General features: G+C 47.0%; 1 protein-coding gene across 1 annotated transcript in view; it reads left to right on the top strand.

Moving 5' to 3' along the window:
• The first annotated feature begins 2,626 nt into the window (after positions 1 to 2,626).
• LRRC1 (leucine rich repeat containing 1) overlaps positions 2,627 to 15,264 on the top strand; it is a 75,622-nt gene continuing 62,984 nt past the window's right edge. The window contains exon 1 of the mRNA XM_064145812.1: positions 2,627 to 3,182. Coding sequence (XP_064001882.1) covers positions 3,024 to 3,182 — 159 coding nt within the window. The 5' untranslated portion in view covers positions 2,627 to 3,023. The remainder of the gene's footprint in view (positions 3,183 to 15,264) is intronic.

The following is a 15,264-nucleotide window of genomic DNA, read 5'->3' as shown; positions in this document are numbered from 1 at the left end:
ACCCTCTTTGTCTGGAGGGTGTGTTGGGCATTTCTCCAAAATGACACAGAAGACAGTGGGATAGAGAGCACTGCAAACAGGCATGGAATCCAGAGGCCACCACTGGAGCACTTGCCTGGTGTCAGGTTAAGCTGTAGGACAATGTGGATGTTTCTAGCTGAGCAAAAGGCACACAGGAGGTCCTGAAGTACCACTCACAAGCCTATTCTTAAGAGATGGAGCTTGGGAATCAATGCATTCATCCTTTGGTTTGGCAAGTAAGCACGCTACATTGTTCTTCCATTTCAAATGTTTTGATGCAACCCCATCTCTATGGTGCAACCTCATATAGGACTGCATGCTGTATGCATACTGGGGGCAGTCAGCTGCAGCTTTTACTTGTTCACCTCCCCTGAGGCATGCTTTCTTTGCAGTACCACCGAGGAGCTGTAATGATCACTGAATTTAGGCAAGGTAATCTTGGCAGCAGATCTCAGCTAGTCTCTGCTGAAACTGTATTTCTTGTGTCGGGTTCAACACCTCCTGTGTTAGAGCTTGGGTTGGAGCTGTCATGTGAAACTCTTATTTTCTGAGCTTGGGCCCTCTGCTTGCCTTCAGCGAGGACCAGCCTCACCAGCAGCTGGAAGAAGTCTATTGATTGGCCACCAGCTACCACCCATAAAATGTGATGGAGATGGGCCTATTTATTTCCAGCTCTAAGATCTGCTGGCCAGCCTCCTGCATCCCCACCTTTGAAAACTCTGTGCTGATGTGCAACACATTCGTTTGATTTTCTCCTGTCTGGTAGTTATCTAAGCTCCTGCCCCAGGGCTGGGAAGGCCTGAAAGCACTGGTGCATGCCTGCCTCATTTCCAAACACATGCAGATGCATTCATGAACGCTTTCTCTATGGGCACTGTAGGACCTGAGGAAGACTTTGCCTCAAAATAGTGTAGATATGTTGACAAAACATAATCTCTAAACCCTGCTCAGAGTAGCATCAAGTAGTCATCTTCCTTTCAAGTGTAGGATGAAAAAGATCAATCACAGCTTGCTTTATTCATGTGCAACAAACACATCATATACTTGTAGGAGGTGAAAATGATGTTGGAAACCCAGTTATGAACCTCTGAGATGAAATGCTGAAACTTTTGCTCCAACACACATTTCTTAATTATGGCATGGTCAGAAGTCAGAGCATTTCCTGTGGCTTTCTCTAAACTCACTTTAGTTCGGTTAGTATCAGGTCAGTGACATTTACTGTTCCTTCCTTGTGGGCTGGAAGATTTCTTTACATACTTTATTTAGACATGTTGGGAAGTTCCACGTATTTTGTTAGTAATTACTGAAGAAAGAAGCTGTTGCTTTTGATTTTTATTTTTTTTTAAGGTACTCAGAGGAAAAATGGTCAAGCTTGTTGTTGCTTTGTAGGTCAGCAAAGAGTAACAGCTCCTTTTTAAACCCAAAAACCTGGCAGGTCACTGCAGTTTCCACAGAAGTTAAACGAGTAGTTAGCAAAATTGATTAGCTGATTTGAGAATACATTGCAACTTTATAAGATTAAATCTTGCCAGTATTGTGTAGGGACCTAAGAACAGAGATAACTACAATAAACTCTCCCCTCTGTTGCTGGAGCTGCATCTAGTTATTATTATTACGCAAGAAATTAGCAACGTTTCAAGAAGAGCTCTGATGTTATGCGCTTGTTTTCAAAAGTATTTTATGTCACTGTGTAGGTTACCAAATTCCTATTATGCAACCAGAGAGATGAGAGCCTCTTAGACTCTTTTCTGTGGCCGGAGCTCAGCACATCGCGTTGCTTGCAGAGGTACAAGGAGGAGGGTGCTGGAGCCCGGAGCTGGCAGATACTAGCAGAGGACTGCTGGCCTGTGTTTACCTTTTGCTGACCCTTCTGACCTTACAATCAGCCCTTTCTGAAAGTGGATCTGATTTGTATTTATTTATTTATTTAGGAAAGCCTGGGGTGTATATATATCTTCTTTTCAAATCACAGCAGTGTAGCTGTGAGGAAAAACATCAGCAATGAGCACGGTACCTGAAGAGCGCCTTTCAGTCCGTTACTTTGCAGTCAGCCTTGCGTTCTAGCGATTAAAACGCGGTCTTAGTGGGTTCGGTCTGCGCACACACCGGGTCGCAGCTCTTTGCGAGCTTCTCAGGTCAGAAACGGCACGTTCCAAACTAGCTAAAATAGTGGCCAAACCAGTTCACGGCGTTCCAAATCATTCCAAACCGTCTTACACCGCTTGACCGAAAGCAGACCCCGCATCGCGGCCCGCAACGATAGGAAACGGCCTGGAGCGGCTGCCCAGCAGCTGCGGATGCTGAGCCCTGGGACCCCGGTCAGCCGCATTCCCTCTGCCTCCGGGCAGAGCTTTACATTTGCAGTCCGGGCAGCCTTGGTGCCAGTGCGTGTTTCTCGTCGGCAGAAAGTTGTACGGCCGCCCACCTCCGACTGCCCCGGGGAGCCGCGGCGCCGGTGCCGAGGGCGGGGAAAGGGGGATGCGAGTGACTGGCCGCCTCCCAGCGCAGGCCGGCGGGCCGGGACCAGGGCCGGGCCAGGGCGGAGCGGTAGGGCCCGGCCCCGCTGATGTCAGCCGGGACGGGGGAGGGGGGGAGGGGAAGAAACAGGGTGGGGGAGAGAGGCCGCCCGTGTTCCGGGTCAGGCGCGGGAATGCGCGGCTGCCTCCAGCAGCAGACCTGCGCCCGGCGCCCCGCGATGCTGCTGCGGGGAGGGCAGCGGCCCGCCGAGAAGCAGTAGGGGAGCGCCCCTCGCCCCGCTCCGGCTCCCGCCCATTGTTCTCCCGGGGCCGCCGCGTTCGCCCGGGGCCGCTTCCCGCCGCCTGCCGCGGCGCGCTGGATGCAGGTTACCGCCGGCGACTCACCGAGACCCGCGCTGCGCGGCGGCGGAGTGGGGCAGCAGCTCCTGCAGCGGGCGGGGAGGAGGGGGCGGCGGTGAGCGGTGGCACCGCCCGCCCCGTGGCCCCCAGCGGCACGGCCTGCCCCCCCACCCCCCCGGCGGGGCGATGTTCCACTGCATCCCCCTATGGCGGTGCAACCGCCATGTGGAGTCCATCGACAAGCGGCACTGCTCGCTGGTCGCCGTGCCCGAGGAGATCTACCGCTACAGCCGCAGTCTGGAGGAGCTCCTGCTGGATGCCAACCAGCTCCGTGAGCTGCCCAAGGTGAGCGGGGAGCGTGAGTAGCTGGTCCCGGCCCCGTCGCCGGCCTAGGGCGGGGGTGCGCAGGTGAGCCGCTCCGGCAGGTGCCCGTGGAGCTCCGGCGCCGTCGGGGTGAGGCCCCGCGCAGCCCCCTCGGGAGTGCTGGACCGGGCTGCTGGACGAGCGGTGTGCCGCCGATGGGGCCGGCAACCGGCAGCTGGTCGGGGCGAGTCCAGGAAGCAAAGGAAGAGCTGGAGCCCAGAGTTAGCCTTTAGTAGTTCAGGGTAGTTTAATGGTAGATGAGCTCTCACGAGTAAAGCCTGGAGATCCACGTCCTGCGGGAGGAAAAGTACTGCTCGGAGGGGTGAGGCCCCGAGTCAGAGGATGAGCATATATGTTGTGATTAACTCTCACGTCATCGGAATTAGGAGAACTTGGAGAATATTAAACCTTTCCCCCTCTTCCCACTTTTGATGGATGTTCTCCGTACTAAAACAGCAAGACCCTGTAGTGGGTAACAGAGTTGCCGTTCCTGCCTGGAAACTTAGTCATGCAAAACACGAGACGCGAAGAAGCTTTTGCTTTTTCTTGGTCTAAGTCCCACTCACTTGTCAGGGTTTTGCTTCTTGTGCGAAACGCGTGGCTGGGTTTTTGTGCATAACACTTGGTTGGGTATTACTGTCACAGGTGAATTCACTCTCAGTTGAGCGTGGTTTTGAGCTGTCGAGGTGGTACCTGCCAGCGTGGTGTTCACTAGCTGGCACTCGCTGCTGTTGTCAGAGCACTATCAGGGATGCCAGCGAGGCAGTATTTGACTCCGCGGGTACAGAGCGAATGGGAGGCGTGCTTGACTTCTGAGCTGATGAGCTAGGGATGTTTTCCAGTGTTGTTTCTTTAAACGCTGGACATTTCAGGAGCCGTTGTGATTGGTGGAGTTTGTCACTAGAAAGGAGGACATGCGATTTAGAAGCTGCCCCTTTAAAGTGTGTGAATTGCCAGCTTGGAATCCAAGAAACCGAACTCGCTAGGCAGAGAAATTTTCAAAAGCACCTTTGTTATTACCCGAGTCAAAGTTGGTCTGTTCGTACAAAAAGAAAGTAAACACTCTTGCTTTGCTGCTTTAAAAAAAAAAACTTAATTCTCTAGTATAAAACTTCTTATTTCTTAGTTTTTTTTAACACTTAGGTGGTAGGGAGTAATCGTGGCAGGGAGTGATCATGGTGGAGATGTTTTTCTATAGACGGTAGTAAAGATATTCCATTGAGATGACGTATTAAATATGGCTTAAAAATCCTAGGAACAGATTTGCATCTTGTTGTGACTGAGCTCTTTATCCTTCTGAAGTAGAGCAAAACTGGTTTATGTAGCCTCTGTGGGTGCTATTTTTACTTCCAGCAGTTTCTGCTAGGGCACAGACCAGACTTGGAAGTCTCTTTCTTTTTGTACCAGGCTTTTTTTCTTAGTGTTGGCTTTCAGCCTTGTACTCTGTTTATTGCAGGGGCAGGGGTGTTGGATGTAGCTGAAATCCCATTGATTTGCTCTGTGCTTGCTAAAGAGAATAAGAAATCCATTACAGACTGATTTCTGGGTACAAATGTGTATGGTGATGTCTGTTATTCTCATGGTATTTGTTTCTGGAAATAGATTGCAACTGTTGCTCATGGTATTACATAGTATTTAGTTCTGTACGTAGAGTGCAACTATTCCTTGTTTCTTCTCTTCCTTGACCTGTAACATATGAAACAGACTTTTTTTTTGTCGTGTGATGCCTAAAAAGGCTGCTTCTTCCTATGGATTTTATGTGAGGCTATGTTAAGCCACATAGAATCATAGAATCAAGCTGGTTAGAAGAGACCTCCAAGATCATTCAGTCCAACCTAGCACCCAGCCCTAGCCAGTCAACTAGACCATGGCACTAAGTGCCTCAGCCAGGCTTTTCTTGAACACCTCCAATGATGGTGCCTCCACCACCTCCCTGGGCAGCCCATTCCAATGCCAATCACTCTCTCTGCCAACAACTTCCTCCTAACATCCAGCCTATACCTCCCCTGGCACAACTTGAGACTCTGTCTCCTTGTTCTGTTGCTGCTTGCCTGGCAGAAGAGCCCAACCCCCACCTGGCTACATCCTCCTTTCAGGTAGTTGTAGACAGCAATGAGGTCCCCCCTGAGCCTCCTCTTCTGCAGGCTGCACACTCCCAGCTCCCTCAGCCTCTCCTCATAGGGTTTGTGTTCCAGGTGCCTCACCAGCCTTGTTGCCCTTCTCTGGACACCTTCCAGCACCTCAACATCTCTCTTGAATTGAGGAGTCCAGAACTGAGGGGGGTAAAAAAAGTCACCCAGGCTCCTCGGCATTGCAGTGGAATCAAGTTAGAGGATTTTCATTTCTTATGCATTTTAATATTTTGGATCAGGTTACAGGAATTCATAAATATACTGCAGGGATATGTTTGTGGGTTTTCTGCTGAACTAGGAGGACTCAAATGAAATACAACTGCAGAAATGTAGTTAGTATCTGTCCTGACTACTTTGTGCCTTGTCAGCAATGCAAGGAAGGCATTTTTATTAGGGCTTCCTGCAAGGACTTATGAACTCTCCTTGTCAGTATTGTTTTCTGATAAATGTGTGCTGTCATCTCAGGTAACTGTTGACTGTGCTGTCATCTCAGGTAACTGTTGACTGTGCAGGACTTTCAGGGACAAAATTCTAGCTGCCATCCTGGATGCAAAACTGATCTATCAAAGATGGGAATGAACAGTAAGAGTCCTGTTTAACATTTCTAACGGCAAATAGTTTTCAAAGTCCTACTGTAGGAACCTGGCTCAGGAGAGTGGTGGAAGGTCTGTCCATGGAAGGGAGCTACAGGGTACACTGTTCATTCTCTTTACATTAGAAAGGTACTGTGGATCACAGTATCACAGTATCACCAAGGTTGGAAGAGACCTCATAGATCATCAAGTGCAACCCTTTACCACAGAGCTCAATGTTAGACCATGGCACCAAGTGCCACGTCCAATCCTGCCTTGAACAGCTCCAGGGACGGCGACTCCACCACCTCCCCGGGCAGCCTATTCCAGTGTCCAATGACTCTCTCAGTGAAGAACTTTCTCCTCACCTCACGCCTAAATTTCCCCTGGTGCAGCTTGAGGCTGTGTCCTCTCGTTCTGGTGCTGGCCACCTGAGAGAAGAGAGCAACCTCCTCCTGTCTCAACCTCCCCTCAGGTAGTTGTAGACAGCAATAAGGTCTCCCCTGAGCCTCCTCTTCTCCAGGCTAAACAATCCCAGCTCCCTCAGCCTCTCCTCGTAGGGCTTGTGCTCGAGGCTTCTCACCAGCCTCGTTGCCCTTCCTATGCTCCAGCTTGCACCCATTGCCCCTTGTTCTGTACCACTGGACATCACTGAGAAGAGCCTAGCTCTGTCCTGCTGATACACACCTGCTGTCCTGCTGATACACACCCTTCGCATATTTACAGACATTATTAATGCAAAGTACAGATACAGCTCGAGAGAGGGGCACCTCCCCCTCTTCTCTTCCCTTGTGGGACCACACCTGGAGTAGTGCATTCAATTTTGTGTTTCCCAATTCAAGAGAGACAGGGATCTACTGGAGAGAGTCCAGCAGAGAACTATGTGGATGACTGAGGACTTGAACATCTTTCTCCTGAATAAAGACTGAGAGAACCAGAGCTGTTTGGTCATGAGAAGGGAAGGTTGATGAGATCTTATCAGTAAGTGCCATGGTCTAGGTGACTGGATAGGGCTGGATGATCTTGGAGGTCTCTTCCAACCTGGTTGATTCTATGATTCTAAATATCTGAGGGGTGAGTGTCAAGATGAAGATGGCAGTCTCTTTTTGGTGGTGCCCATTGACAGGACAAGGAACAATGGATATAAGCTGGAACGCAGGAGGTTCCACCTCAGTATCAGAAGAAACTTCTTTATAGTGAGTGTGACAGAACACGAGCAGACTGCCCAGAGAGGTTGTGGAGTCTCCTTCTCTGGAGATTTTCAAAACCTGCCTGGACACATTCCTGTGCAGTCTGCCCTCGGTGATCCTGCTTTGGCAGGGGGTTGGACTTGACAGTCTCTAGAGGTCCTTTCCAGCCCCTAACTTTACGTGATTCTGTGTTTATGTAATTGGAAATAAGTACAAGAAGCTGAGGCACACCATATGTTCCGCAGAGAAAACACCATGGGAATCATTAGGGTGCATAATTAACAAACTGTTAGGGCAACATAGATCTTAGTGGTTGTTACACCCTTAATCTGGTATAATGCATTGTATTAGTCTTACCTCCATAAAGCTTCTTCTCTGTGTGCATAAAAGCACTAACGCAAAGCCAAACTGTTCTGGGACTGGGTCAAGAGAGTCAGCAAGTCAGGAAACTTTTATAGCTCTTTCAGCAGCTGGTTTGATTTTTCCTGTACTTGAAGTCCTGAAGTTTGCAGTGATCTGTGATGATTCCTGGTGAATCATCTGTGTAGCACTGATAAGCTGTGTTGCTGAAATGGTTGTGATCCTCCTTACTCTAAAGGCTCACTTTGAAAGAGTGAGGAAGAATCTCCCTTGTAGACTCTGTGACTTGAAGCAGAAGTTGCCAAAATTGAATGGACAAGGAAAACCCCAACTCTGATGCCCTGCTCTTCATTCTACACACTGTTAGTTTGGACCTTATCTCCCCAGATGTCTTTCACAGAAGGCAGGAGGTCTTGCAATATTACTCTTAAACCAGGTAGAGCTCTTTTTCCTGCTTTGCTATGCAGCGAGTCTGAGACAATGATAATGACTTTATCTCTAGACATCTGCTTTCCTTGCACTTCTTTTTTTCATCCTTTCAAATGTAAAGCTTTGTGTGGCATGTTGAAATATGTGGACTTGCTGCCTTTCACTCAAGCTCATGGAGCAACTTGTGTTGGATGCACACACTTGCTCCCTTCTCACCTGTTTCTCCCTGCCCCCATTTCTATTATGTAGCAAAGTTGTTCTTTGGTTGGTTTACTACAACACACCAGTAAAAGAATACACTCCAATACACCCTAAACTCTCTATTTTGAGGTACAGAAGTAGTCTTAGGCTTTGCTTAGTCTGCATTTTTTTTTGCTAGCATACTTAAATCCCCTTTTATGAAGAGGACAGTAGAGCAGGGAGAGCATGGCACGTTTCTTTTTTTTGGTGTGTGTTAGTGAGAAAACCCCATCAGAACAAACTCCAACAAAAATCCCTTCAAAAGACAGAATACAGCTTAAAAATTGCTGTAGGGTCTTGTTGGGAAGGGATCAGCAGAAGGACTCAGCCATACTGCTTCCCCGTGTGCTACAAAAGTCATCTGGAGTATCCTGAGGAGAAAGAAAGAACTAGACCAAAATGATTCTATGATTGAGTGATTCTAAGAAGGACACTTAAATTATGTCAAAAGAGTTACTTTGGTTTTATCTGTGTTGTGTTGGCTGGTCAAAATGCATGGTAGAATTCCTCACCTCTTCCTATGGGCAAAGGAGTAGGAAGAGTTCATCTGGAAAACACCTGACAAGAAATGTCCAAAAAAACAGAGGGAGAAGTTTTTGGCTCTGTTATTTCCACTCCTTCCTTTGTTTGCTTTCTTGTGCATTAATATATTTATATATATGGACCAGGACCAGAACTCAGGTCTTCTGATGACTTTTTTTTGTGGGGAGTCTTTTGTCTTGGGATTTTTTTCTTTCCCCTGAAGCTGTACCTGTCAGCCTTTCAGTAATGCAAGTTTGCAAGATAATAATTTGTACTTCTACAGCAACTTACATATTTTTTAATAGGATTTTTGCCACTGCACAGGGATCCTTCTGGTTTCCCACGTCAGTAAACTGATTCTTTCCCCAGGTCTCCTTAACTGCTCTGCTGGATCCCTTGATCCCTTCTTCCTTCCCTGCCCCCTCAATTATGTGATGCAGAACATGTGCTTGTGTTGACAGCGAGCTTTCTCCACTGTTACCACTGGTGTCCCAGACTCCTTATCCTGCATGTTCATATTTTTCCATCCTCCCACGTCCTTGGTGTCTCAGGATCTTGCTTACTTCCTCTGACCTAAACAGAGACAGTCCTCTGTCTGCCTTATGTTTCTGATTCTTTGCTTTCTCCCCTACCCTTTCTGTGCTGGATTCTCGATTGCACTTGTAAAGAGTGGAGGGTTTTTTGTTTGTTTTCTTTGCACTTTGCTTCTTCCTCTTCCTTTCTTTTGCCTTCTAGGCTCCCTCTTCTGCTCTTACTCTTCCTTCAGGAAAAGCCAGCCTAGTGGGATGTGCCGGAGGAGCAGGCTGTGTGCTATTAAGCTGCTGGTGGTTTTCCACAATATTGAGGTCTCCCAAGCCTTTGCTCACAGATGTGGCTCTTTTCCCACAGAACAGCAATTTCTACCTGTCAGCATGCTTCTCAGCAGTGATGCTTTGCAATACAAATGAAAGAGCTGCACCCTTTGGTCTCAAAAGGAAGGGGATTTGTATAGGGCCAGTGGTGGAGTGGGGTTCTTAACTTGCTTAAATAATTCCTTCTTCTGTGCTGAATCCTAAGTGGCTTCTGATGAACATTTAGTGTATCTGACTTAACTGGGAAAAAAAAAACCCGTAGTATGTGGTCACCAGGGTGCATAGAGCAGCCTAAAAATGCACTTTCAGTTTGGTTTGTTTTATTTTTTTTCCTGCAGCTGGACCATTTTTATGTTTCTTAGGAGTGAAAACTTGAAAGCCTTTTCAGCGCAAGCTGTAATGTGTAGTATATCATTTGCTACCCTTCAAAAACTATACTTCACTGAAGAGTAGGCTTGCTGGCAAATTGCTTTGATGGAAGAAAATAACACATTCTGCATGGTGCATTTCAATAGCTTCTGTAATGAAAAACATCAGCTAAAATGCTTTCAATTCTATAGGTCAGTCTGTAGATGTCGAAGTGTTTCTTACTCCTGTACATTAGAATTTAAGTGTCAATATCTCCTGTTAACAAATTCTCTGCACATGGAATTTGCTGTGCAAAACTGGATCTCTTCCTATTTCTTTTTTTTCTCACCACTGGTAACAAAATAGAAATATCCTAGGAGCCTTTGAATGTGGTATTATGTTCTGGCTTTTGTATTAAATCACTATCATTCTTTGCATTGGTGGGTGGTGGAAGTAATTTGTAACTCTTGTTTTGCTGCTGTTTTGTCTTGCTGCTGCTTGGTTGTTTCACTTAAAGGATAAAGACTACTTTCCCATGAGACTTTTTGCAGATGTTGTTTATGTGAATACTCCAAGGACCAAAAAAAAAAAAAAAAAAAAAAGAATTCAGAATTTTATGTATGCATTTAGTTTAGCTGAAGAGTCTGCTGGGCTCTTCTTTTGGGAATGATTTTTATATAGCGCTTGTAAATGCGATCTGATGCAACTCTGAATTGTTTAACTTATCTGTTGGAGTTTACAGTTTGTATCTGTCACCTGTAATTTTTCTTCTGGGCATAATATGCTAAAGCTTTTCTGTAGAGGTATGTGATTGATGCAAGACTTCTCCTCCTTAAACCATGGCCATCTCCTACGCTCCTGTTCCTGTGTTAGAGAAGCTGATGGTGTGCTGTTGCATGGCGTTTGGATTAGGCAGTGTCTGTGTCTTTATTATATGTGCTGTTGAACTCCAGGGTGCTGTTATCAACTCAAAATCTTGTGAAAGCTCCTTCAGGAAAAATCTCTCTCTTCCTCCCATGCCACACCTCTTTCTCAGGGAAAAAAACCCAACCTTTTAGACTAAATTTCAGTGTTCTACTGTAGTTCCTCCCATTGTGCAACACTTGATCAGTGGCAAACCTGCTGTGGAAACAGGTGATATACTATACAGCTCTTTTATATTATTATAGTATATTATAGTATTATATTACAGTATCATCAGGGTTGGAAGAGACCTCACAGATCATCAAGTCCAACCCTTTACCACAGAGCTCAAGGCTAGACCATGGCACCAAGAGCCACGTCCAACCTTGCCTTGAACAGCTCCAGGGACGGAGACTCCACCACCTCCCCGGGCAGCCCATTCCAGTGTCCAATGACTCTCTCAGTGAAGAACTTTCTCCTCACCTCACGCCTAAATTTCCCCTGGTGCAGCCTGAGGCTGTGTCCTCTTGTTCTGGCGCTGGCCACCTGAGAGAAGAGAGCAACCTCCTCCTGGCCACAACCACCCCTCAGGTAGTTGTAGACAGCAATAAGGTCACCCCTGAGCCTCCTCTTCTCCAGGCTGAACAATCCCAGCTCCCTCAGCCTCTCCTCGTAGGGCTGTGCTCAAGGCCTCTCCCCAGCCTCGTTGCCCTTCTCTGGACGCGCTCAAGCATCTCAATGTCCTTCCTAAACTGGGGGGCCCAGAACTGAACTCAGTAAATCGTGTTTATGGGTTGCAGCCATCCCTTCTTAAGGTGGAAACATTTAGAATCTTTATTGGCAATTTTTTCTTTTCCAAATGTATGGATATTGAAATCACAGAGATGTACTGGGATGTCTCACCTGGCTGGAGTGCTGCACTGGGTAAATACAGGCTCTTTAAGAATGGCAGGCCAGGAAGGCAAGGGCAGGGAGTTGTCTTTTGTGTGAGAGCATTAAGGGTATGTGAAGCTTTGCCTTGGAATGAATGGTAGATCAACTGGGAGCAGGTTGGGATTAGTAGGTAACTTTGATTGGGGTGTCTGCTTTAGGTTGCCTGATGAGGAAGAAGCAGTAATTGGATAACTGGAAGAAGTCTCATATTAGCAGGCCTAGGTTCTTGTGTGGGTCTTTACCCACCCTGACATTTTCTGGAAGGACAGCTCAGTGGGACATAAGCAATCCAGGAGTTATCCAGGGTGCACTGATGATTTCTTAGTGCAGGTGACCAAGGAGTTGATAAACAGAGGTGCTCTGTTAGACCTCATAAGCAAGAAGAAAGCGGCTCAGACGTGAAGGTGAGAATTGCAGTGGCTATAGAGTACACGGTCACCTTGACTACAGTGATTGTGAGATGGAGGAGTTCAGAATCCTGACAGGAGTGGAAAGGGCAAAAAGCAGCATCACAATCCTGGACTTCAGGCTCTGACCTGTTTATGACTCTGCATGTATGTTTATGCTGCCATTCACAGGGACATGTTATGACTGATAAAACAGGCAGAGAAGAGTCTCATGAAGCTCAGTAAAGAGAAATATAAGTCCCTGTATTCACTTGGGGAGGAGTCACCCTGTTCTCCAGTACAGGATGGATGCCAACCATCTGGAAAACAGCTTTCAGAAAAAGGCCTTGTGTGACCTGGTAGAAAAGGTGATGGTGAACCAGCAATGCTCCCTCAGGGCAGAGAATACCAAAGGTATCTGGGCCTGCATTAGGAAAAGCATTGCCATTAGGTGATGTGTCTCCTCTCTCCAGCATTGGAGGAAGTGCCTGGAGTGCTGTGTCCCGGTGCTGGGCTTCCCAGAAGAGAGTCACAGTATCACAGTATCATCAGGGTTGGAAGAGACCTCACAGATCATCAAGTCCAACCCTTTACCACAGAGCTCAAGGCTAGACCATGGCACCAAGTGCCACGTCCAGTCCTGCCTTGAACAGCTCCAGGGACGGCGACTCCACCACCTCCCCAGGCAGCCCATTCCAGTGTCCAATGACTCTCTCAGTGAAGAACTTTCTCCTCACCTCAAGCCTAAATCTCCCCTGGCGCAGCCTGAGGCTGTGTCCTCTTGTTCTGGCGCTGGCCACCTGAGAGAAGAGAGCAACCTCCTCCTGGCCACAACTGCCCCTCAGGTAGTTGTAGACAACAATAAGGTCACCCCTGAGCCTCCTCTTCTCCAGGCTAAACAATCCCAGCTCCCTCCTGCAAAGGGCCACAAAGACTGTTAAGGGCTTGGTGCATCTGTTCAGGGAAGAGGCTGAAAGAGTTAGGCTTGAGAAGAAAAAGGCATGTGGAGTCTTACTGATGTGTATAACTACCTGATGAGAGACTGCAAAGAAGACAGAACAAAGCTCTTCTCAGACTTCCCTGTTAGCATCCCTGAGGTCGTTGAGAGGATTTTGAAGTCTGCTTGTTTTGAAATATTTTCTAATGTAGAAGTTTTTGCAGTCACAGTCAATTTCTGATTTTCATTCTCAATTGGAAGTAATTTGATGGTTACATTTTAACACCTGTAACTTTTTTTCCCTGTAATGTGTATGTTTTTGTAGTAAATTGGTAGCATTCCCCCTTTTTTGTGTGATGTACACAGTTAAGTCAAGGCTTGTGGGCAGAGATTATACATCTGTAGCTCTACAATGAATTTTATGATTGTACATAGAGTTGTTTTTCTAATTATATTAGTTCTAAAAAAAAAGATGTTTCCTCTTGCCAACAGTCTTGTACACTGGAAAAATGGATACTACAGATTCATTAGTGAGATTGAAAGTGAGGGGGTTGTTGTTGTTGTTTGTTTCTCCAAATGGCAAATGCATTTAACTGCAATGAATCCATATTTTGTTGCAGCAGATGGTTTCTGCTCTCTCTTAAAGGCAAAGATAGCCCTTCCCATTGCTGTACTCTAATAGCTATGTTGCTTCTACTTAATCAGTGTAAAAGGGAAAGTGAATGCTTGCCTGCCACAAAGCAGCATGAGGTAGCAACTTGTTCAGTGCAGTACTCGGTAGAGCAGTGCTTTGATTCAGTGCTGCAGTGCTTTTTGAGAGAGGGTAATCTTTCTTATTTTTAATGGATGGTAACAGTTGAAATAAGGACCTGCAGTTGGCCCATTGTTGACTGAAGTTGTTCAGAAAATGGTAGGTGCATTGAAAATAGAGACCAGAAACATAGAGGGTAGATGCTGAATGGTGGATTCAAGTGAGGCATCTGTTACAGATTTTGCTCTGTCTCCTGTAAACCCTTTCCTCACAGCCCTTCTGCCTGAGTGATTCTTCAGATTGGGCTTCAAAGCATCCATTGGAGGGGGAGGTGGCAATTGCAACACCTGGTTCTGTTTAGGGTACATGCCCACGAACTGGGAGATGTGGTATTCTTATTCAAGTTTTGTGTGGATTTCTATTTCAATGTCTGCTGCTGTCCTGTCCTCCAGTAATATTCATGGTGATGTACTCAACACTGATCAGGCCACACCTTGAGTACTGTGTCCAGTTCTGGGCTCCTTAATTCAAGAGAGATATTGGGGTGCTGGAACGTGTCCAGAGAAGGGCAATGAAGCTGGTGGGGGGCCTGGAACACAAACCCTATGAGGAGAGGCTGAGGGAGCTGGGAGTGTGCAGCTTGGAGAAGAGGAGGCTCAGGGGTGACCTCATTGCTGTCTACAACTACCTGAAGGGACGTTGTAGCCAGGTGGAGTTGGCCTCTTCTCCCAGGCAAGCAGCAATAGAACAAGGGGACACAGTCTCAAGTTGTGCTGGGGTAGGTATAGGCTGGATATTAGGAGAAAGTTGTTGGCAGAGAGAGTGATTGGCATTGGAATGGGCTGCCCAGGGAGGTGGTGGAGTGGCTGTGCCTGGAGATGTTGAAGCAAAGCCTGGCTGAGGCACTTAGTGCCATGGTCTAGTTGACTGGCTAGGGCTGGGTGCTAGGTTGGCCTGAATGATCTTGGAGGTCTCTTCCAACCTGCTTGATTCTATGAAGTTGGTGGTTAAGATGCTTCTTGAAAAGAAGTATAGCTTCAACATATTCTTCAAACATGGTTTGAGCATGTGAAGCAATCTTTCACCATTGAAGAAATCTGTAGCAGTTCTGATTTCACCATGGAACCTGTGAAGACAGACTCCTCAACTGTATGGAGCACTTGTCCATGCCACCTAGCAAGCAGACAGAGGTCTGCAAACTGCAGCTCATCACCAGATGCTCCTGCATCTTCTCATGCCTTGAGAAGCTGCTTTCAGTAACACTTTGATATAGAATCAGCAACTGCATGATGGCTGCTGAGATGCACTGTGAATTAGTCGCTGCCTTCAGAAATCATTTCTGTATCTCAGTCCTTTAGTTCAAAATGAAGTGTTTGGCCCAAAGGATCACATGGGATCCCTATTTGAGAAACCATGTTGCCCTCTGCTCTCAGCTGTGCTTACTTACAGGTGAAACCAGACAAAATGACTTGAGCTTTTGCTGTTGATAGCAAGCTTTGTGGAATATGCC

This window comes from Pogoniulus pusillus, chromosome 7, assembly GCF_015220805.1.
Source record: "Pogoniulus pusillus isolate bPogPus1 chromosome 7, bPogPus1.pri, whole genome shotgun sequence".
In the NCBI taxonomy this organism is placed as follows: domain Eukaryota; kingdom Metazoa; phylum Chordata; class Aves; order Piciformes; family Lybiidae; genus Pogoniulus; species Pogoniulus pusillus.
The sequence above is the reverse complement of the archived record's forward strand: the minus strand, read 5'-3'. Positions and strand labels throughout refer to the sequence as shown.